This window comes from Poecilia latipinna, unplaced genomic scaffold (assembly GCF_001443285.1).
Source record: "Poecilia latipinna isolate Pla-1442-1.1 unplaced genomic scaffold, P_latipinna-1.0 Scaffold949, whole genome shotgun sequence".
In the NCBI taxonomy this organism is placed as follows: domain Eukaryota; kingdom Metazoa; phylum Chordata; class Actinopteri; order Cyprinodontiformes; family Poeciliidae; genus Poecilia; species Poecilia latipinna.
In genome coordinates, this window is record NW_015113565.1 from 138,796 (window position 1) to 162,822 (window position 24,027).

The following is a 24,027-nucleotide window of genomic DNA, read 5'->3' on the forward strand; positions in this document are numbered from 1 at the left end:
ATATACATTTTTTTTATTGTTGCATTTAAACGCCGGGAAGAAATAAATATGTCCAGGATTATTCTTGCAAAAGGGAGGTTTCCGCCTGCGAAATTCGGGCGTGTAAAACAAAAAAGGAAAGAAAAAAAAAAAAAGAAAGTCTGCTCCAGACGTCTTCCTCTCGGTTCACCACGTTGCTTTTTCAATCATTATTCTGTCCATTGTTGTGGCCACATAATAACGCTGGGCCGGTGTCGCACACCAGACAACAGTGAGTTTGTTGTAATCGCCCTGGTGTCTCCTTTGAAATGTGCTCCTGCTGCAACACGAATCCTTCATGTCCTGGGCGATTTTAGGAGCCGATCGCGAGTGTGAAAGTGGAATTTCTCTCAGCTTTCCGATAATGGCGGCGGCGGCGGCCCTCCTCCTCCCCGGACCTAGATCTCCTCTTCTTTTCTTTGGGAAAAGGGAGCAGTGGAGACCGAAGCAGCCGAGAGAGGGACTCAGTCTCACCCAGCGGCGCCCTCACACAACTGCAGCAGGTCGGCTTTCTGTTGCTCTAACTCTCCACCACGCCGATGCCTTTGCACCGTTTCTGACCCAAACGCAATCGATTAGTCAATATTGTTCAATGCAAAGCTTGTATTGGACGTTATTTTTGTCCAATTCGAGTGCATATTATTAAAACAATTTGAATATGTTCCTTTCTGTTGGAGTAAAGCTGAACATTTTTTTGCACCACTATGCCCCGTTGTTTTTTTGTTTTTTTGTTGTTGTTTTTTTGTAGAAAATTGACACAAAAGAAAGATAACTGTTTAAAATAAATGCGTGTACTTGCCCGATGCTGGCTTCCAACAGTTAAATGTACATTTAAAAAGTACTCATAATCCTTTAACTTCATTACATTTTGTCACATTACCACTGATCTTCATTTATTTTATTATTTGATGCAACAGTAGCACCTATTACTTATGTAAAAATCTGAAAAGTGCATTTTCATTTCTTTTAAGAAATACACAAGTTTTCCTTTGACACCAAAGGTAATTATCGAGTCATTCAAACCTTCCACAAAGCACAGGAGTTTGAATACTGATACATTTACAAGGCTCAATATTCACCTGGAACTTAGCAGCAACAGCAAATTTAGCAAATACATTATATAGTAATACAAGTAGTCTGTGCATAACACATTGATGTGTGGCATTAAACATAATTATGTACTCTAAAATGTATAAATAAAGTTAAAATAAATACTATCAGGTACTAAATTTTGAAAATGTAAACCAGAGGACTGAGCATTACAGAACCTTAATTCATCCTGAGCTTTTAAGAAGTGTCAAATTTGAATTAGCCAATCGTGATGTACTTCACACCATACACCTGGTACGTTTCTTGACATTTTTTAATGATCAATCGGTTTTAAGGCGGCACTTAAGGAGATTAGAATTAATAAAGTGCAAGAGCAGCATCAGACAGGCAATTATTATTGTTAGGGGGCTGGATGCTGTCATCAGTTTGGAGAAGCAAGGCCCTGATTAGTTTGACAGGTCATTAAAGGGCCAACACAGACAAATTCTGTCCAGTAGCATCAAATAATATGTAAAATGGAAAAGCCTGCACAGACCTTTCTTTACTTTTTGTTTGAGTTAGAGAAATGTATTAATTAAGCTGCTCTTATTTGTAAGAAATCTTGTTCATAGCCCCATAGCAACACTTTGAAATGGTCTCAGTCTTGCTTTGGGAGGCACCATAACTTATTTGAGTTAGAATTAAAACTATTAAACTAACAAACCATAGAGCAGTAACAACTTCAGGCATTAAATACTTTAAATGTAGGTCGATACTCTACACACTACTTTGCAATTTCTTTCATTTTTACAAAATTTACTTTTGCAATTAGAAATTTGAGCTTGCAAACATGCGTCAAACTCAAGGCTCGGGGGCCAAATCTGGCCTGCTGTAGCTTTATATGTGGCCCCCCCAGACATCAATAAGTCCCACTAGTTTTCCACAGATCTGTGAAATTCACACAAAATCAACAAATCTCCACATTTGTTCTGATTTTACTGTAATTTTTTTCTCAAAATTGGCCAAAAACATTGAGTCTAAGTGACTGCTGCCTCAGCTTGACTTGATGTCAAGTTATAGTGCGTGGTCGATTCGGCGAGTAATAAAAAGTCACAGTTAGCATCATATTATTAGCACAAATATTGTACAAATTCCTTACAAATATTTCTAAGTTGCTTTTGATATGACACTTAAAAGTTTTCATTTTAGTATATTTTCTGTTTAAAATGTTTATCTTTACTATTTTCCTGTAGAGCATTTTGAATTACCTCGCGTAAGAACGGTGCAATGGTTGTTGCCTATGTATCAACATTTCTAAATGATGGAAAAGTGGGTCTCTAATATTTTGTAAATAACTGTAAATTAATCTTTATTGTTTGCTGAGGGGGATACGTGTTGCACAACCAAAGCAGTTTGGGTTAACTTATTTCTAAGGTAACAGAAAGACAACGGAGTCTCGTCGATTTTCAAACAATCCGGGGTAATAAAGGAAAGAGAAACCAAAAGAGAAAGAAAAAAAGAAACTAATGAAAGCCACCTCTATAAAGAAGAGCACTGTTGAAAGGGCAATTCCCTGCAGTTCCCTTTAGTCTAATAAATATTCATCAGCTGTCGACCATACTCCACTGCTCTTCCACCTTTGATGGGGCTGCTGCCGAACTGGATCAGCCAGACGGACAAATGCTTGGATCTGATTGGAGGAGAGGCTCTGTGCAGACCGCTGAGCTGATCCAATCTAACATCAGCCATTAAATAGATCAGTCATCAACATCATATCTGATTACTGTTACCTTCACTGTTGCTGCCTCCTGGTGGATTTACAATCCAGCTCACATCGCCTTTTAACTAAGGATTTTATAAGATCAATTTTTTTTTTTTTTTAGATTTGATACACTGCATGTTTCTTTTCGTGCACCTTTTTTTATGCTGTGTTTTGTTATTCTGTTTGTGTTCAGAGATTTCTGACAGGTAGTGCAGGTGGGGTGAATTGTACATTCTCCAGGCTTCAGGCTTTGCGGTAGAAGTTACCAAAGCCGAGGCAAGCTCCGGACGGCTGCGGACAACCCGGAGCATTTAGGGGAAAAAACCAGGTAGGTACTGTTGCATGAGTTGCATAATTATGTGTCAGATATGTTTTAGCCTTAAAGTGTAATTTGATGCACTTGCTCAAAAAACAAACAAAAAAAAAACAGTTTTACTGCATATAAATGAAAACCTTGGTTTTCAATGTTTAGGATAGCTTTTTTTGTTTGTTTGTTTTTTTGGGGGAAGCCAAAAATAACGTGAAGTCTTTCCTTCAATAAAAATAAAAAAAACCCAGATAGGAATCATTCCATGTAGTTGATATTACATCCACTAGGCAGAGCCATGAGGCTGAATACAACACAGACAGCAACAGCAGCACATACTGTTTTTCCTGGCATGTTTATATCATTTGATTTATCTCAGTATTTTTCTTTTCTTGCTTATCATAAAGGAAAAATTGACTCATGTCGTCTATATTTTTATGATTGTCTTATATTTACCTCATAAAACAAGTTTCTGTGGCTTCATGGCTCTACGGGGGTTTGTTTTACACTTCAGTCGATGTATAAAGGAGCCTCTATGTAACAGGGATCTGGGGGATGAGAGGCAGTAAAGGTTAGAAAGGGGTGAAAGGGACAACAGATGGGCGCTGAAGGAGTTCTGCACAGGGAGACAATGGGTGGGAAAAGTCTTTTATACCATGCGAATAATAAACATTTACTGCTGGTAAGGTACAATGTCTGAGCATCTTTCATATATTCTTGTTTTTTTCCTCCACAGTACAGCTTCACGATTGGCTCATAAATGGCAAACAATGTTCAGGAGAAGGGGCGGGGGGGAACACAAACTGAAATATTTGGCTTGGTAAAGTGTATCTGGATTGCAGCTGGAAACTAATGAGGCAGAGTTTAAACTGAGACACAAGGATGGGGAAACACTTCACTACCAGAAGCCATCTTAGACAGATGATTAGTCTGAATATGAAAATATGAAAAAGTGAGATTAAAACAAATGAGATTATGCAAAAAATATATTGAAAAGAAGGAAGTTTATGCCAAGAAAGCTTTGCTGGGATCTTTGGATTACTTCCTGAGTCAGATGTTCAGAATTAGTTGTGAAGTTTATAATGAGATTATCTTAAATTGAAATCAGACAGAGAGGCATACCAAGGATCTGTTGACAGTTTTAATAACATGATGCGTGTATCTGAAACCGATCTGGATAAAAAGTAGGTAAATAAGACCTCCACGAACCTTTCTGCCTTTTAATGACTGTTTTTTTTTGTTTTGTTTTGTTTTTTTTTACAAAATGTTGAGAGGCACAAAGTGCAGATGTGTATATGAATGAGGTATTTCTCTTTAAGGAAGATCGTGAACATCAGGAAGCATGAAGGAAGGAAATTCTTCTCACAGGAACAGCTAAACAAAGATCGGAACAGTGATCGAAAACAACCCGGCAAGACAATAACACGTCTAAGGTGAGAAGGACTGACCTTCCAGTGAGACGTTTTATTTTAATGAGCAAAGATATTTTTACAGGTAAAATGTCTGGAAAACCAGTAAGAAATGCTGCTGTGTTGACAGGCTGGGACGAAGAGACACATGTTCGACTTCCACGTAGAGTGATGGTTCTGCCCAAAAAACTACTAAACAAACAAAACACTGGCCTGAGAAAGGAGGAAAACCTTATTATCATAAACATTAAGAATTAAAAGAGTTTTGATGGTTTGATGCTGTATTGATGCTTTGCATAGAAGGTTCTAGAGCAGTACAGGACGACAGAAAGAAAACCAGATATATGGTTACGTGAAAAATAAGACAACCCCACAAACGCCCGAGTGTTTTTCCAAAGTTTTTGGACAAAAAAATAATTATTATTCATTTCAACAATATGAAAAAATCAAGCAACATAACCTGACAGAGATTAAGAAAACGACTAATAAAACTTATGAGTACGATTTTTTTTTTTGGTGAGAGATAACTTATGACACCCCGTATTTATTCCTGCCTTAAAAGTGCTTTGATCACACACGAACATATAATGTTTGCTGCACGGCATTCTTACTCAACATTTTGAAAAGAGTTTATGTTCTTTAAACCTCAGACATTTAGTCTGGTGAGTGAAGATTACAGCAGGCTGTAAAATTTAAAGAGGCCTCAAAACAGTTCGAAACTATCCATTTCGCTGGCTTCCATATAAATAACACAAAAGTAGCTTGAGGAGCAGCCAACGTTTTTGTTCCAGTGTTTCCAGTGGTCATGCCGCCCCAAAACCCATCCCACCCTGCGCAGTGAGCCATGTCGCCCAAATCAAACTCTGCTTTTCTGTTGTGTTTGGAGCTCATCTGCTGGTTACTTTGGTTAAATACCACCTGCTTGTTCAGCCTGTGTCACTAAGGCTGCAAATGTAGGACATAAAGCACTAAGGCTCTTCTAGAAACTTTTTTAAGGCTGGTTTCTTGGGTTTCAATCCCAAAATATTCCCAGTGAATACCTCAGCATAGTAAAGAATTAGTCTGCATTCAACCACCTCTGCCCAGGTTCGTCATCTGTCCAGCTTTATGTGTTTGTGGCAGTGAGAAAGCCACGGTTGAAGGAAGCTCATATCAAAGCTCATAAAAGACAATGAGACATCACGGCCAGGCGGAACGAATGTGAAGACATTTTGGCAACAACATCACATCATGCTGTGGAAACATTTCTTGGCAGCAAGTCCTGGAAGGCTTCGAAAGGTAAAATTTAAAATAAATACAGCAAAATATCAGGAAATCCTGGAGGACAATTAGTTTCCATCTGCAGGCGTCAGAGAACACTTATTTTCCAACGAGGCAGTGACCCAAACCATCGAACTTAAGCTGCAAAGAGACGGTTCAAAGACAACAAGGTGGATGTTCTGAAGTGGCCCAGTCAAAGCCCACACCTTAGTCACATAGAGAATTTGCTGTAGGCTTCAAAAGGGCTGTTCACAGCCAATCCCTGACAATGCTTGGACAGTTTTGCAAGGAGGAATGGAGTGAATATTTACTCATTTATTTCTTGTTATTTTACTGATCATTATTTTGTGTAAATCAGTTTTCAAATCAGTTTTTGTTGCTGTTGTTTTGTAAAAAAAAAAAAAAAGCGAATTTCTGCTGCTTTTACGACATCCAGTTCCTTTTTAAAAGCAGCGTATATAATTGCGCACGTCTTTGCCTATTTCTTATTCAAATAACTACTTTCAGTTTGTTTTTTTCTGCTTGTTTAAAGATCCACACACATCCAAGCGTGGCAGAACTGATGGACAAAGTGTCTCTGTCTCTCCAGGTAGCATTACTCAGGTTCCTCAGCTCTGGATATTTCATGATGCCAACAGGGGAAAGTGAGAGATGTGAGGAGAGAGTAAAAGCGAGAAGAAAGCTGAGAAACCAGAAGAGGGAGCTGTTCTCCCACACGGGGCAACTGGCCTTGATTGCACTCCCTAAAAAAAAGTCCAAAGTGGAAAGGAGCATAATCACATAGGAATTTTATAACCCAAACACACGGCACAGACGCTAAATTCACATGTGCCAAAGATTTATGACCGTTGCCATGACTAATATCACATCTGCTGATTTTTTTTTTTTTTTTTTTTTTAACTGGTGCAAGCTGTTTTGTCAATAGGGGAAAGCCACAAGGAGATGGGCTGTCTTGCTCACGAAACATTTCCATAACTCCCAGTGGATGTGAATCTGTCTCAGCTTGCGGGAGAAAATAGGGAGGGGATCGAACCGAACAGGGAGGGAAGAAGAAGGAATGTAATGAGATCTCGTCATATGATTTCTGTTTGTGTTTTTTTTTTAAAAAAAAAAAAAAAAAAGCTAAACTCTGATTACATCGTCGCAATTTGGGGGACGTTAGTAACTTTTTCCAGAACCTCTCAGCTCTCTCTGTTTCTCAAGCTCTTTTTTGTTTTTTTCAGCAACCAACAGCATATTTTCCCTTGCCTCTTTTTTTTTCCTCCCTTCTTCTCCTTTCAGCGTGACGTGTGAGTGGAGTTCCTGCCCTTGTCTCTGGCAGTAAAGCTTTGAGTGCAGGAAAAGTGAAGGAACTCGTGCAGCGGTGGTCACCGACTCTGACCTGCCACGGGCGAGATGGATCGGAGGTGTCAACAAGAAGGAGCCCAGAGCATTCTGGCCTGAGTGTGTGTTCTCTGTCCTCTCAGGAGGGGAGGGGAGAGAAATCCGGACTACGAGGAGGGAGGAAGCCAAGAAGACCAGGAGAAAGTGGACAAGTTGTTGGGCTGTGTCGCTTGTGGGCAAAGGTGAATGAGAAGGAGCAGCTGAGGAGTCTGTTTGAGAGAGGAGGAGGAGGAGGAGCGCTCTGCTGAGGGGAAACCACCACTGTATTCCTCCCCCAGCGCTAACAGGACAGGATGAGGTACCAAAGCAGGGTAAGATCTACCTTCTGATGCTCTCTGTTGTGTTTGCAACACTCACTGCTGCATACAGGCTTGGATTCAGCTGTTTTTAGACTGCTTGGCACTCACACACTAAAGATCTGAACCACCACGGAGACGACACAAAGGGAAAAAGCAAAGTGGACCAGTGACTCACTCCGGGACTCCTCTTTCCACCCTTATGATTTGTGTACATGCTGAGGTTTTTGTTCGGGCTTTAACTCAAACCAGAGCTGGATAAACACGGGATTTCTCCACCAGTTTCAGCCTCCAGCACACTGGTGTTAGAGAGAACCAGCTGTGGTAGAAGACCAGCTCACTCCAGGACGCGGCGGAGGGGCGAGCCTTATAAGGAATGCAATCTGTATGTAGTCGGCCCCGCAGAGCTCAGTCGTGGAGCCTGGAGCCAAGTTCTCCTCCGAGCGCTCCTCGCTGGCTGTCACTCCGGCTGCACCTACAAACTTGCGAATTCCACCAAAACCATCTCTGCCAGTCGGCGTCAGACCCTGCACAGAGCATTACCTACCAAAGCACACCGTCTCTGCATGCCTCGGCGGGTTCTCTGACAATAAAATCAGTAGGGATTAAAGTGTTTTCTGTTTGCATCTCCGCCTCCGGTGTGCAGAACTCCAGGGTACCTTAGCCAGAGACATAAAGACAATCCTCACTTCTTTTCATAGGTCATTTCAGTGTCCTTTCTTTTGTCAGATTTTTCTGAGGAGCAATCCTGAAAGTTTCATGAGTAACAAAAGTTCATGCAGTGTCGGTATTAGTTTACTCTGGTAAAAAAAAATAAAATACAGTATATGTATCTATACTGTATATATATTTGGCTGCTGAGCCAAATCCTGACTGATGGTGACAGGATTTTAGTGTTTTAGTTTGTCTGTTCACTTTTTGAGGACTGATAGCACATTCTGGGCCTGGGCACATTACCTGGCCTCTGCAGGACTTGATGACATGCTTAGGAGGCAGTGCACCCATTTTATTCAATTATTTCAAATCAGGGATGCGTCTTGAAGTCGCACGATCGTGGCTCTTTATTGCAAAAACACACAATCTTGCTGAGTATTTTTGGTCTAGTTTCTAGTGCAAATATCTTAGGACACCTGAAATAAGACTAAACTACAACATGGGGGAAGATGTCTTTATATAAGTGAAATAACCTGCCAATGTAACAAGTACTTTTTCATCAATACTAAGGAATTATTGACTTAAAACAAGCTCCTATGTCTTGCCCATTTTCAACGGTACTAAGATATTTGACTAGAAACTAGACCAAAAATACTGGGTAAGATTTTGTGCTCTTGCAGTGCTGAAGACTAGAGCTGAAGGTCTCTGATCTAAGGGAATGTCAGTGTTTTGATCCCTGAGCCACTCAGTTGCATCTTTTTCTATGTTGCACAACGCTCCGTCATGCTGGGAAAGGCGTTACTCATCGTGAAACCTTTCCTGCACCATTTGGTGAAGTTGCTCTTAGAGGATGTTTCGTTACCATTCTATATTCAAGGCAAAGTGAGTCCACCGACTTCCTTAGACAAGAGGCGACTGTTGAATGGTCTCAGGATGCTTCTCTGTTGGGATGGAACGGGACTCGTGGGAAGACTCGACCCTTTTTCCAGATGTCCTAAATGTTTCCTCACCGGAGAAAGTGCCTCTGCTTCAGTCTTCTGCAGTCCAGTTTCATAATGTTGATGTTTTGCTTGGCCAGAACTGGGTCCTGTGCAGCACTTCTTAAAACCAGTCAACCGTCTAAAAGTGAATGCCTCACTTATACTTTGCCTGATGACATTTTTAACAAGTTCTGTACTGTAAGTAATGAGAATAACGGAGTGAAGTCAACTTCCTTCTTACGTCGACTTGAGAACGATTGTTGAAAAGATGCTAGCTGGTCATTTTTGCAGCAGGGCTAAAATTAGAATTTGTGATTAAGTTAATTCCCAATAAATGTAATTAACTTTCCAGGTAACTCCATTTCATCTGATCGCATTGCACAGCGACCTAAATTGCTACCATAAAAACACTTTTAGTCTTGTTAAAAGCAAGATTTGCGTCAGTCTCTCAATGTTTGGCCATGACTGTAGCTCTGGATAAAGGCCTCTTATTGCTGGAAGTTGTTTGGGTCCAGTGATGCAATTCCTGGAACTGAGACAAAAAGTAAACTCATGACTTGAAATTAATAGGGCCTTCGAGGGAGTGTCTTGCTGTGTTTTGGAGTTGAATTAAAGCAAAGGGGATTTCGCTCCTCCAGCCTGTAGCGTTACGCAGAACTGTCAGACGTTTTGTACACTGTATACATGCTGACTGCCAACTACGTACTTCAGAGGACTGCAAATGTCCTGAGTCATCCCTCATTTCTTTATGCTGCATTTTGTAAAGAGTATAAAGGATAAATATTTGGAGCAGCATGACTTTAGACTTTCTGAGGTTCTTTTGATTTTTCTTCTTTCAACTTTGGCTGTTTTTATTTTATTTTATTTTTTTCCATTTATTCTATGTTCACTTCAGTACGTATATTGTTTGCTTCTTAAGCCTCCTAACTCTGACCCACAGTGCTGGTGTGAACTTCACATACAGCCATAATTGATTTGAATTTATTTGTTGTAGACTTTAATTTTTTCTTATTTTTGAGCCAACAGCATTCATGTAAGTTCAGATTTATACACACACAAACATTTTGATATATTTGAAGAAACTAAATTGATTGACTTTCTTTGAGTTGCCATTTCTGAAGCTCAATGTAAGCCTGCGTTTTCTGTTTCTCAGTTTTTTCATGTGTTTGCAGTCATGGCTCTGATCTAACATCAAACTATGTCCAAGTTTTTGAGCCATGGAGTGAGATTGAAGAATTTAGATGTATTCTTCATTCAGTTTTTAATCCCCTCTTTGCAATGCACCAGTTCCAGCTGCAGTGAAATGGAGCCTCAGAATGATGCTGCCACCTCCATGCTTCAGTCTATAAAGTATTTTTTAGTTTTGAATTTAATTGGAGCTTTGTTAACTATGAATATGTTCACAGATGTTCCTGCATCTTTCCTTGAGTCTTTGTGTCCCCTGCTTGTTCCTCAACATTCTGACCTTTTGCTTGAAATCTAAGGGTGACCATTTGGATCAAAGGATTATGATTTTTGTCTCTAAAAGATCAAATATTCTAAACTCAAGGGGTAAACCTGTGTTTTTTTCTACAAATTGGATCCTGTTGCTTTTAATGTGTGGCACTCCCCTGCAGCCTATCAGCACAGGAATTTGGGATTATCTGCATCGCCACACGAATGTCACATTCTCACATGGGTATCACTGGAAACCCGACTGTGGTATTTGTGGAAAAGAAAATATGGTGTGTCTGTGATCTCAGAATTCCTTAAATTCATCCTTTGGAAAAAAAAATCTGACAGTGAACTGAATTTACTGTCTGTAGGAAGGCCACCTGCAAGTGGTGGAACAATACTCCTGAGGTGAAACCTAGAGGATAGGCTGGGGTGGAAGTGTTTGCTGACTTTCCTCTGCTCTTGGCTCTCTTCCACTGTTGTCCTCTTGTGTTTTTTTTTGTTTTGTTTTTGTATGGACTTTCCTGCACCAAGGGTCCAGAGATAATGACCTCTTAGCAGCATTAACAGGCCAAATGAGACCCCTGAGACTCTTGCACACATGAAAAACAGAAGTCCTGTGGATGTCTAGCCCCTTTGTTCCACTTTTTGCTTGTTTTTTTTTTTTTTTCCTTTGTGAATGTGAAACAGAAGAACTTCTCTCATGACCAAGCCTTTTGGTACTAAACACAGTGTGCTCTTAGCTTGCTTGGGGTGTGGTGGAACAATTTCACCCTAAATTACGTCTCTGGATTACTATCACCAGTAAGTATCGACTGATATGAATGCCTCTTTGTATTTGTGCTTGCATTTAAGGGCTTGTGTGGTCACGGTCTTACTAAAAGGCCAAACTGGGAATATCGAGAATATCTCTGTGACGTTCGCCACCGTGGTGCAGTTGATATATACACATATTGTCATAGATGTGCTGATTAAATCCTGTCTGGGGACGCAGCAGTGTGTCTGCTGTACATACATCGTAATCTCAACTTCACAACAGAAGATTTTATCCTCTGCGTTTGTCATTAGGATTTTTCAAACGGCCCCACTGTTTAACATTGGGAAGGACAGGTGGAACTTTTACTAATCTGTAAGCAAAAAGTTGTAAAAGTTTCACTAATCTAAGATTATATAGCTATCGTGCCCCTGTATGATTTGATTCCTAAGTTTAAAAAGGTAATTCAGCACATATTCTTACTCTGAGCACCAGATGTTGGTGTGGTCACGGTTGAGAAAATGTAGAATGACTCAGATAAAAACCGGTGCTTCTGTGCCCTCTGCTGGTAAAATACAAAACTGCACCCTTGCTTTATTCACACCATGAATAATTACCGTGTTTGTGCAGGAGGTGGATGAAGGGCGAGTGCGCCTGGTGATGGAGAGCGCCCTCACAGCCCGGGACAGGGTCGGCGTGCAGGACTTTGTCCTGCTGGAAAACTACAACAGCGAGGCCACCTTCATAGAGAACCTGCGGAGACGCTTCAGGGAAAACCTCATCTATGTACCTACAGCCACTTCTCTTCAAATACTTTGAAATAAAAAAGAAGCACAAAAATCACTCTCCCCTCGATATTTTCCCCTCAGACGTACATCGGCTCGGTGCTGGTGTCGGTGAACCCATACAAGGAGCTGGAGATTTACTCCAAGCAGCAGATGGAGCGCTACCGAGGTGTCAGCTTCTATGAAATATCTCCTCACATGTGAGTCGCTGCGTGTTCCTCGTTCGTTATTGAATGTTTTATCTTGAGAATATTAGAAACTGAAAACTGCTCTCATTATTTCTGTCCCTCCGACTCTTGAAAAATCAAATGTAAAGAACAATAAAACAATAATAACAATAATAAAAAATGTAATTGTAAAAGATTAGGGCTGGACGATATTCAGGAAAAACTTTTTCCACTTTTCTATCATCATGTTGTCCCCAAAATCAATACCTGTTGTTGGCATAAGAGATAGAGAAAGGCCATGTTACTGATCAAATATAATAAAAACATGCAGAGTTTGAACTTAGATTGTTTCCCCTTAATACTTATCCAAGTTTTTAACAACAGTCAACTGCGTGATGCCAAATCTCAGTGTAGCATCTCACTAAAATAGGCTAATTCTAGAAAAAAAAACATGTTGCGCTCCATTGATATTTCATGGTATCATTGTTTTCAAACGTCTTAACTTTTAGCAGACAGAGTTTCAGCTACTCTCTGCAAAATCTCCCCCAGCTTAGGTGGAGATTTTTTTAGCTCTGGTTTGATCAGAGCCCACATAACACATACAGAAGGAAAAGTGAAGCTGTCTCTCTTTAAAAAATGATTGTCATTGTTAGAAAAAAAAATCATGTTTGGTAGATCAAAAAAGTTACAGGAGAAAAATCAACACCCTTGAGGCCTTTACCATCAAATCCGCCAAAAGTCAAATCAGATAGCTTACCCTTAAAATATTTTTGACGAGTGTTAAATCTAATTTCCTATAATGTAAAAAATATATATTTTCAAGTCTTAAATTGACCATTAGAAAAAAAAAAACCCTGCTGTTTTGAGTTATTTTTTTATATGTCATTTTGTCACTAAAGCTTCTTTTGTGATATTTTGTATTTTCCTAAAGCTATGCCATATCAGACAACACATATCGGGCCATGCGAACAGAGAGGAGGGATCAGTGTATCCTCATCTCAGGTGAGAGTGGGGCAGGTAAGACGGAGGCCTCCAAGAAGATCCTCCTCTACTTCGCCGTCACCTGCCCCACTAACAACCACATGGTGACCCTCGGTGACCGTCTGCTGCAGTCCAACCCTGTCCTGGAGGTGCGCCGTGTTATTTGGTGTCATACACTTCTTTTAAATACTTTATGTCGATCAAGTTATTTGAAGTTGTGCTTAGTGCAGACACTTCAAATCCATTGTGTCGTATTTTTCTTTGTGCAGGCTTTCGGTAACGCCAAAACACTGAGAAATGACAACTCCAGCCGCTTTGGGAAATACATGGATATCCAGTTTGACTTCAAAGTAAATTATGTTTTTGTTTTTGTAGAACGGCAATTCATCCGGGATGGTTTTAAACCCTCAATTAAAATCAAATTATTTCTTTCTGGTCTCGGTGCTCTTTGTGTGTGTGTGTGTGTGTGTGTTTTTTTTCTAGGGTGCAACAATGGGTGGTCACATCCTCAATTACCTGTTGGAAAAATCCCGGGTGGTGCACCAGAACCACGGCGAAAGAAATTTCCACATCTTCTATCAGCTCCTCGACGGAGGAGACGACGACCTGCTCAACACACTGAACCTGGAGAGGAACCCTCACAGCTACCGCTACCTGGTTAAAGTACTGCAGCTCACCAAACCACCTGTTGTCCAACAGCGGATCGTGCAGCTTCGTTGTCATTTGGGTTTTCATATTGCTTTCTTTAGGGAAGCTGTGCAAGAGTGAGCTCCATAAGTGACAAGAACAACTGGAGAGTTGTGAGGAAGGCCCTGGACGTGATCGGCTTCACCGCAGAGGAAGTGCAGGTGACAAACACGGAGCCGAAACTTGCATTGCCTGGTCCAATATCAATGCAGTCATTTAAAAGTTTTAAACATCATCTCGGTCCGGTTTACGGAAAAAAAAAAACATTCAGTTCAGCTCAAATTCAAGTCACTGCAGAAGAGTCTGGTCATATAATGGGATGCAGCTTCAGGCACATGCGGTTCAGTTCAATTCAATTTATAATGCCGTACCAGTTGAGATGATTATTTATTGCCAGTTGATAAAAAGTTTTCCATCCAAGGATTCAACATATTCAATATTTATAATTCCATGAGCCTTTTAAACCAAACTGGTTGTTTCCAGCTGTTTGCTCAGCTGTTTGTCCCATCTGTTGGCCTCAGAAACTGCTGAACATCATCGCCAGCGTTCTCCATCTGGGCAACACTCTCTTCGGGGAAGGGGAGGAAGGAGAAACTTATATCATCACTGAGACCCAGCTTTCAAACGCTGCAAAGGTCAGAGCAGTCGCTGTGGTATTTCTACATGCTGAATTATGCCAGGAAAACAAAACAATAAAACAGCACAGCTGACAGCACATGTGCCGTTGTTGTCTTGCAGCTGCTGGGTGTCGATGGCTCCGCCCTGAAGGAGGCCCTCACTCACAAGAAGCTCACAGCCAAAGGAGAGGAGGTTATTGTCCTCTCAAGCACGATCCTCGTGCCGCGGCTTGTTTACTGTTTGCTGATTGTCGTGTCTTTGTGGATCACAGATGATCAGCCCACTAAATTTTGAGCAGGCCGTCTCGGCCCGCGACGCTCTGGCGAAGGCTGTGTACGGCCGGACCTTTAACTGGTTGGTGGAGAAGATCAACCAGTCGCTCGCGCTAAAGGTGCAGGAACAGTTGCAGAAACTCAGTCGCTGTGCTGCAGGGTTGCTCGTGTGTTTTAACACTGATGTGTGATTTGCAGGAGGAAATCTACCACAGCAGCAAAGACGCCTCGGTCATTGGGCTTCTTGATATCTACGGTTTTGAGGTCCTGCAGCACAACAGGTGCAACTCTAACCCTTTCATGCATGAATTATGATCCTTTATGTCAGGATTTGTTTTTTCCACAGTGTTTTTGATTTTCTTAAGGCATAAAAAAAATGTAGTAAAACAAAAAAAAAAAAGATTTCTAGGATTTTTTTTCTAGGTGATCAGTTGTAATTTTCTCCAAATACAAAGTTGTTATTTGGAAAATACGTCAGTAATATTGTTTGTTAGGTGCTACTTGATGTCACAATATATATATTTTTTTTACCTGCAAGAGTCGTCTACAATAGAAAGAGGGACCGGGACTTTTTCGTCTGTCCGCCATATTGGATTTAACAAAAAAGTTTCTTGCGCTTGCAGTGGATGGCCAGCAGTTGATAACGTATTTTATGATGCATTAGTCCCACTTCAGTGGTCTGTGTGCATTTGTAACATAAAAATCCACAAGAAGCACAAGAAAATGGCTTTTAGATAACTGTCCACTGCAGTGAAAGGGCTAATCCTCATTTCTCCACTTTGTGTTGGACGCTTTTTAAAAGTCTTTTGTGAACAAATGTCTGCTTCACATGTCTCTATAGTCATTCATATACTGTAATTCTAACTCCTCCATCAGTTTTGAGCAGTTCTGCATCAACTACTGCAATGAGAAGCTGCAGCAGCTCTTCATAGAGCTCACCCTCAGATCCGAGCAGGAGGAGTACGAGACGGAAGGAATTGCCGTGAGTCAATTTTCCTTCCCCCCACCCCACTCGATCGTCAGAACAAACAACTTTGACACATTTGTTCGTAGTTGAGTGCACATAGCAACATAACATCGGTCTCCTTAAAACACAGTGGGAGACGGTGCAGTACTTTGACAACAAGATCATTTGTGACCTGATAGAGGAGAAGCACAAAGGCATCATCTCCATTCTGGTTTGTATGAGCTGCGTGTGGTCTCTTCTTTCCATCTGCCGCTGGCTGGCTCTAAGGGAACTCTGTTTCAGGATGAGGAGTGCCTGAGACCGGGAGAGACTTGTGATATTTCCTTTTTGGAGAAGCTGGAGGACATAGTTGGCGGCCATCCCCATTTTATCACGTACGAACCATCGAAAACATAAGTACAGGTTCACATACACTCCCACAATATTTGGTTAAATGTCCCTTAGCAAATTACTGCTCGACCACACACAATGAACAAACTTATAGCATAATTTATGGCTGGACAGTAGACCATTTTTCTTGTGAGAAATTACAACGGCTGATTTCATGGCCTTTAAATGCAGGACATCTTGAAAAAGGCTGAGTAATAGACTTTGGAAGCCCGTCCTGAAGCTAATTTTGTTTTCCGTTTGAGGTCATTGTTCAAAATCCAAACTCTGTCGAGGTTTCACTCAGCGTGACCCACATTGATCCCCTCAGATAGAACATTTTTTTTACTTAATCAGACTAAGTGACTCCCGTTTCAGTTCAAGATTGCCAAAATTGTCTCCACTTCCCAAATGCCAGAGTAGTTGCAATGAGTTCAATCTGAAAGAGAGTTAAGTTATTCTGGATGTCTTTCAGGCACAAGTTGGCGAACGGAAAAACTCGCAGGGTAATGAGCAGGGAGGAGTTCAGGCTGCTGCACTACGCAGGAGAGGTCAACTATAATGTCAACGGTAAAATAGATCTAACATCTGATGTTTCATTCAAGTATTTCACGAAAAGTCTTTAAAGAAGAGTTAATTATTTAATAATAAACAGTGTTTCTTTTTTTCTTCAGGTTTCCTGGACAAGAACAACGACTTGCTGAACCGGAACCTAAAAGAGGTGATGGGAATGTAAAAACCAACACCAGAGGGCTTTGCAGCACCTTTCTGAAATGATGGGGTTTTATTCATTGTTTCTGTGAAGAGGAAGGGGAGGGCGTGTCTTCCTGCGTTGTTGACTTGTGGTTTTGTGGTTTGGGTTTTTGTCCAGGTCATGTGCCAGTCAGAAAACCAGATCCTAAGTCACTGCTTCCGCAGGGAGGAAGTGATCGACCAGAAACGTCCAGAGATGGTGCGAATGATTTCCTCGCAGCCTACCAGCTCTTATTTTACATCTCAGGCTGTTTTATATCAAACAGCACAGAAGTCTTCTGTTCTCAACAAACCTCCAACGTTTTGCCACGGTTTATTGGTTTTGTCTTTCTTCTTTTAGGCTGCTTCCCAGTTTAAAAACAGCTTGATGAAGCTAATGGAGATCCTCATGTCCAAAGAGCCGTCTTACGTTCGCTGTATCAAGCCTAATGACACCAAGCAGCCAGGTACATTCAGATTCCTCCTGAAAATCACTTGGAAATTACTAGTTTCAAATTAAATAACATCGTACCCTAAAAATAACAACAAAAGAAACGAGATATGGTGGAAACAGGTTATATATAGATAACGGTAGGGTGCCATATTTATTTGGACCCCTGGTCAAGAGGAGTAAAATGTAATCTCGAAAAAACAGAAAAATCCAACCTTTGATTTGTTAAGTAATTTTAACCATGCCACATCAGACAGCCTTTGTTTTAATTCACGCTTTACTTTTTAAAATTTAACAGAGAATTCAGGAACTTTTAATTAATAATCAATGACTTATGCAACGCAGACTGAGCAGAATAATTGTATGAAACATCAAGCGTCTCACGCTCCAGACCTAAATCTTATAGAAACCCAAACTGCATAAATCTACTTAGGCTAAATGTAGACTTTTCTGCATTTTCCAGTTTGAGATTTTACTGCAATAAACGATAAATGCATTTCGAAACTTTTCACACATCCTTTACCAGGCTTGTTGATAAATTTAGCAACACTATAAATGATCGTCTCACTTCTGTCATCAGAGCTGTAGAGACACCAAACCCTGAACCAAGTCCAGTTAAAATCTTAGTTGAGAGACATATCATGTTTGGGGGTTTTTTTTTACCAGTTGGTTGCTTCCTGATGCCTTAAAATAAATATCCGTGACATGTTTCGTGAAAAAAACCACAGAGATCCGACGCAAAAACTCCTCTTTCAGCCAATGCTTTTACTGGTATGAGGTGGAAGGAGCTGGCTGACTCCCACTGGCCCTGCCTCACTGAGCGTCAGTAATCCAGTTTAAAGTTACCATGGTAACTTGCCATGCAAAAGTTGGACACAAATCTGACACAGTGTAGTGTCAGTGGCGCAAAAAGTGGGTATGCAGGGCATGCAACGCATAGGGGCGCAGCACCAGAGGGGGCGCCAAAACCCCGTCTGGAGGGTGCCGATTATGTTTTCCCATACAGTTCAGCGCGCCTTACGCTCCTTCACCTCACGCACATAATGAGGTAAATCTAGCGCGAGTTTCACACTTAACATATCCTCGCCCCGGGTGGGGGGCAGCGAGCGTATGTTTTCTACGCTGAAAACATAAATCGGGCGCGCCATTTTATGTTTTCGCATCCACCTGAATAATGTGCAGTTGCGCCACTGTGTAGTGTAAGCGTATGTTTTCTTATATTTAAGTCATCTAAATAAGTTCTGATTGCTGAAAGGAAACTTCTCTTTTCTGAAAAGCACGAATGAAGCTGGACCCCGGATAGAGTCTGAATCTTACGAGACATGTCACATATAAGACATCCAAATGAATGTGCTTAGTCAGAAAAAGAGTGATCATTAGTTTTTACAGTACAGTGTATCTCTTCTTTAATAAAGAACAATTGCTTTCTTGAAAGTTTGTAGAAGCGGCGGGTCTGAAAACCAGGTCCATCACTGAAAAGAAAAAAGATTAGGTCGTGTTTAATTTGAAGATTTGGTGTAAATCATTATGCTCCTCGTTAACTGTAATGGTAATGTGTTTCAAATGACATAGTAGATGTAATATGAAAATGCTGTCCGCCTTGCAGGACGTTTTGATGAAGTTCTGGTGAGACACCAGGTGAAATACTTGGGTCTGATGGAGAACCTGAGAGTCCGGCGCGCTGGCTTCGCCTATCGCCGTCGCTTTGAGGCGTTCCTGCAGAGGTGGCCCACACGTCCTCTCATCTCTGAAAGTCTGTTCATCTGATAAATTTTAAATGACATTTAAATGCAACTTAGGTACAAGCCCCTGTGTCCCGAGACTTGGCCCAACTGGAACGGAAAACTGGCTGATGGGGTTTCTGCTTTGGTGAACCACCTGGGCTACAAACCAGAAGAGTACAAACTGGGCAGGTAAACAGAGGACAAAGAGCTTTTGAAAACAGATCTAAGAGGCAACGCTCATTACCACTCGTTTAATCTATAGCCAATCAGATCGTATTAAATTCTGCTGCAATGCCAGAGATCGAATGGAATGGTGTTAAACCACAATGTGGTCCAGAAACATTTATCAACTCCTAATTCATCATAAAGTCAATGAATCCTTTCGACAAGTGCAGGAAATGTAGATTTAGCAATTTCAGGTGTGACAGCTGTAAATGTGAGTCGAGGTTGTGAGTGTAGTTGATTTCCGTGGAGCAGAGTGTCACTCTTCTGTTTGGTGTCTTTTTGTCCTGTAGGTCAAAGATCTTCATCCGTTTCCCAAAAACTCTCTTCGCCACGGAGGATGCCCTAGAGGCGAAAAAGCCAGAGATCGGTAAGAGACTGCAAGCATCTTACGTTAACATGGCACACGTAGAACTTTGCAAGGTGCAGTTTGATTAGAGGACCAGAAAGGCCACAGTTGTAAAAACTTTGCCAGAGAGCTGCACCGATCTGCGTTTTGTGATTTACGTCTAGTCATATTTTTTTATATAGCTTTGACCTGCTGATGCTTATTTTAGGCAATCCTGATTTCTCTTTAAGATCTGCACTGTTTTTATTTGGTATGGGCTCAAATTCCAGCAATGTGTGCCCATAGGTCTAAGCGTAAAACATTTCACTGCTACTAAACATTGATCATTTTGAATCGTCCTACCTCAGTAAAAGCATCCACGCCAAACAGTGTCCTCTGATTACACTGGCAGGTTCACGGTTTGAAAAAAAGGGCAGATATGTGAGTTTCCAGCCAGCCAGTCACCAGTCAGGACATTGCAAACTGCTTCCTCTGTCCATATTTATTTTATTCACAACAAACCGGCCTCTTTAAGCAACGTGATGATCATTAAGGCGAACTCCATGGTGAATCAGGAACTCGGGACCACCTTCATACATTTCATATCCAAAATGTGTTGTTTTTTTTTTCTGTTCTGTTTTCCTCCAGCTCTGACGCTGCAGAAGTCTTGGAGAGGTTACAGGGAAAGAGCCAATTATCAGCGCATCAGACACGCAGGTCCCCACAAACGTCCTCCCTGGGCTTAACAACTTCTTAGTGTTGTGTCTCTCAGCTGGAAACTACATTTAACTTTACTCCTATGAGGACGTAAGCTGAGTTTTTGATTTAATGCGTTATCTTCAGCAAAGACTAATGTGTGCATGTGCGTGTTTGCATAGTTATCGTGATCCAGTCTGGGTGGCGAGGGATGAAAGCACGCAGGAGGGCTAAAAGGCGCCGCGAGGCAGCTCAGTTGATACGCAGGTGAAGGACCAATGCGTTGGATTAGTTTTGCAGCTTTCCTTTTTCTGTCCACAGCAATTTCTAAAATAATTTCCTTCATTTCAGGTTCATAAAGGGCTTCATCTGCCGTCACGAGGAGTACTGTGACGACAATGATTACTTCCTGGATCATGTGCGCTGCTCCTTCCTGAAACATCTGAGGAAAAATCTCCCCCGGAGCGTTTTGGACAAGAGCTGGCCGACACCTCCTGCTCTGCTCGTCGAGGTTAGAGCAATATGTCCGTCAGCTGGCTGAAGCCTCTACACCCACATAAAACACAACCATCTCCTCATATTGTTGTATTCCCGGCAGGCCTCTGAGCATCTCCAAATGCTTCACATGCGGAACATGGTCATCAAGTACTGCAGGAGAGTTCAGCCTGAATGGAAGAAGCAGGTGTGCATGTTGCAGCAAATCCAGTAATTATTGGTACCTCTGGTAAAGATGATTAAAGAGAATAAATAGATTCATTTTTTTATTTGGGGGTGGGAAAATATCCACCTTTTCATTTGAGTTCACTGGGAGGTAAAATCTGGTCATTCCATAGCATTTTTGTAAATGTTAACAGACTTCTTAAAATAATCAGTTTCTATGATTTTACTCTGTATGGGTAAATGTAAAATGAACATTGTTCTTTTATTCTATAAACTACTGACAGCATGCCTCTGAAATTCCAAGCAAAAATGTTGTATTTATTTGCAGACAATATCGAAAAAGACACAGTGCTTTCAGACCTCAAATAATGCAAAGAAAACAAATTCATATTCATTTAGAAACAACAGTACTAATGTTTTAACTCAGGAAAAGTTCAGAAATCAATAATTGGTGGAATAACCAGGAGGTTCTCGATGGGGTTCAGTGGAGTGGTGTCGTAACTTTTTTCAGAGCTGTGGTTAGCTGGCTCTAACAAATAGTCTGATATTTATAATGATATCATTCGTGATGTGGGTCTGCTGCTCTCCCAAAGGCCCAGAGAGCAGGAGATTTCAAATAAATCCCCATAAAACTGGAAACACTGGATATTTATTCAAAACATGGCAAATAAATAGAGGGATGGGTCAGCTGACATAATAACAACCTCCTTCTGTGACCATCCCTCTTTTACAAACCTCAGAGTATTTTACTTTGCTTGACTTCTGTGTTCCCTTCAGATGATGCAGAAGGTTGTAGCCAGTGAGATCTTCAAGGATCAGAAGGGCAGCTATCCTCACAGTGTTGGGAGGCTGTTTTTGGACACCAGGCTCGGTAAACCTTCACATATCCCACGTTTAACTCCGTATCACGAGCAGAGATGTCACCGACTCTTTCCGTTGCTTCGCAGAGCGAGAGCAAATCAGCCTAAAAGTCCTCCAGACTCTCGGGAGTGAAAAAGTGCAGGTGGGATTAAACAAGATGAAGAACGATAAACAAACGCTACCTGGCAGCAACGTGTATCCCTTGTTTTTCTCAGTATGGAGTCGCCGTCATAAAGTACGACAGGAGGGGCTTCAAGCCCCGCCCCCGTCAGTTGCTCCTCACCAACTCCTTCGCAGTGCTGGTGGACCGGACCAAGATCAAACAGAGGTTGGACTACGCCGCTCTGAGAGGTGAAAACCAGCTGCAGAGGTGGACCTCTCACATCTTGGTTTTTTCTTAACCTCCAACAAATGTTTCTGAATTTCTGGAACTATTCCTGCATGTTTGTTAAGATGGCATGGAAAGAGACCTATTATGGTACCTTGTACAGGTTAGCATAGGTCCACTGGCTGTGCAAAACATGTTCATTACATTTTCTGCACCAAATCATTCGCAGGTAGTGAGATCTTAGAAGAAGAATAAGCTTGCTTTAGGACCTCTTGTCACTCAGCATTTACTCTTGCATGTGAAAATGGCTGCAAACTAAGGAGTAATTATAAAACACCATTGGCATTTGACAAACTGTAATGTTTAGTGCTTGCTTCACAATTGGTGACTGTATGATGTAAAGCACTTTTAACTGCCTTGTTGCTGAAATGTGCTACACAATTAAACTGGAATTGATTTGAATTGAACCGTACATCTTTGAAAAGCATTAGTAAAGCGTCCTGCGCAACCGAAACCAACATTTGGGCTTTTTAAAAAAAAAAAAAAAAAAAAAAGTGCTTAGAGTGTTTTTGGAATCAGCTCAGACAAAAATGGAAGCATAAAAACGTGCAAAATGTGAGTTTTACAGGTAAAGGAATCGAAAATTTTGTTTTACGGTCGATTGAGTTTAATGCTGGTTTTCCTTCTAATCAGGGGTCTCTGTGAGCTCTCTCTGTGACGGGATGGTTGTTCTCCACATGCCGTGGGAGGATAACAAGCAGAAGGTACAGCAGGATGTGCTGCTTGTCTGTGTGAACCAAAAAGGCAGCTAGTTTAATCCCAGCTGTGCCTCCTTCAGGGCGACGCTGTGCTGCACTGCAGCCATGTGATCGAATTGGTGACCAAACTGGCCATGATGGCCAGCAAGACCAACTACGTCAACATCAACCCCGGCTGGTCAGAGACTTTTTTTTTTTTTTACTGCTCTGGGTCTTCTGGAGTGATGAATTTTGCAAACTGAACTCTCGATCTCGTTCTGTCCTGGTTGCGCTACGTGGAACGCAGCATTCGGTTTGGCGTGTCCAGAACCAAGGAGGGGATAATAGACTTCGTCAGGGGTTCAGAGTTGAAGGTGGCCAAAGGCAAACGAGGACATCTGCTAGTGGTGAGTCAGCGACTGTTCTCCGGTCATGCAGAGATACTGCGTGGGAGGGAGTCTCTGTTTTTGTATGAGAAAGAAAAAAAAAAAAAACCTTCCATCCAGCTGACTGTGTTGAAACTGTGTTTTCCTCTTCAGACCGCCCCTCAGATCAGCGCCACATGAAGATCCAGAAATCAGCAGGAAGATAGTCAGGATGGATGATGCTGAAGTCGGCAAAAGATTTGAAGCTTCGTATTTGGCACTTAAGGGCTCTTTCACTGCTTTCAGATAATCTGCACTGTTTTAAATCAGCTCTCGCTCAACATCAACGATACTTAAGCTGCTGCAGCATTGTTTACTTATCATTCCATGAACAGGCGGATCTCAGTAAATTAGAAGATTAAAAAAAAAAGTTGATTCAACCCTTCAGTTCAACAAGACTGACCACACACAACGATGCATTCTTATTCATTAGGTTAATTTGAATGATTTTTGCTTTTATGAAAACCTAAAGTTCGGTTTCTCAGAAAATTGTGTTATTAACTACAAAAAGGGATTTTTAATACAGAAATGTTACAGCCTACGCAGTCATGTGGATAACTGCTGACTTGGCAGAGGTCCAGCAAACCATATTTAAAAACCCCCAGGTTCAGCCACAAAATGTCATTCCTGAACAGTCTTGATATTTACAAAGGACCGTGTCCACTCAGTGGAAGATTAAGTGGAGGGAAACAAGTGACATGGAAAAAGGCTTAATTGAGAAGATTGTGGGACAA

General features: G+C 41.3%; 1 protein-coding gene across 3 annotated transcripts; it reads left to right on the plus strand.

Moving 5' to 3' along the window:
• Positions 1-9: 9 nt before the first annotated feature.
• On the plus strand, positions 10-23,979 carry LOC106957922 (unconventional myosin-Ic-like). Of its 3 annotated transcripts, XM_015049495.1 has the most exons (35): positions 10-521; positions 3,003-3,137; positions 4,436-4,549; positions 7,067-7,479; positions 11,917-12,072; positions 12,156-12,271; positions 13,170-13,368; positions 13,489-13,569; positions 13,703-13,882; positions 13,969-14,067; positions 14,428-14,541; positions 14,645-14,716; positions 14,796-14,915; positions 14,995-15,077; positions 15,673-15,778; positions 15,894-15,974; positions 16,046-16,137; positions 16,605-16,699; positions 16,804-16,850; positions 17,001-17,081; positions 17,223-17,328; positions 18,919-19,036; positions 19,112-19,225; positions 19,552-19,628; positions 20,235-20,303; positions 20,465-20,549; positions 20,634-20,793; positions 20,881-20,964; positions 21,720-21,813; positions 21,890-21,945; positions 22,019-22,154; positions 22,825-22,895; positions 22,970-23,067; positions 23,176-23,275; positions 23,408-23,979. In XM_015049495.1, exons 4-35 carry the CDS (start codon positions 7,462-7,464, stop codon positions 23,432-23,434), a joined length of 3,135 nt encoding a protein of 1,044 aa, XP_014904981.1. In that variant the 5' UTR covers positions 10-521; positions 3,003-3,137; positions 4,436-4,549; positions 7,067-7,461; the 3' UTR covers positions 23,435-23,979. The 3 variants fall into 3 exon arrangements, with proteins under 3 accessions (XP_014904981.1, XP_014904979.1, XP_014904982.1); XM_015049493.1 differs by lacking the exons at positions 10-521; positions 3,003-3,137; positions 4,436-4,549 and having other exon boundaries at positions 6,797-7,479; XM_015049496.1 differs by lacking the exons at positions 10-521; positions 3,003-3,137; positions 4,436-4,549; positions 7,067-7,479 and adding an exon at positions 10,442-11,336.
• Positions 23,980-24,027: the final 48 nt, after the last annotated feature.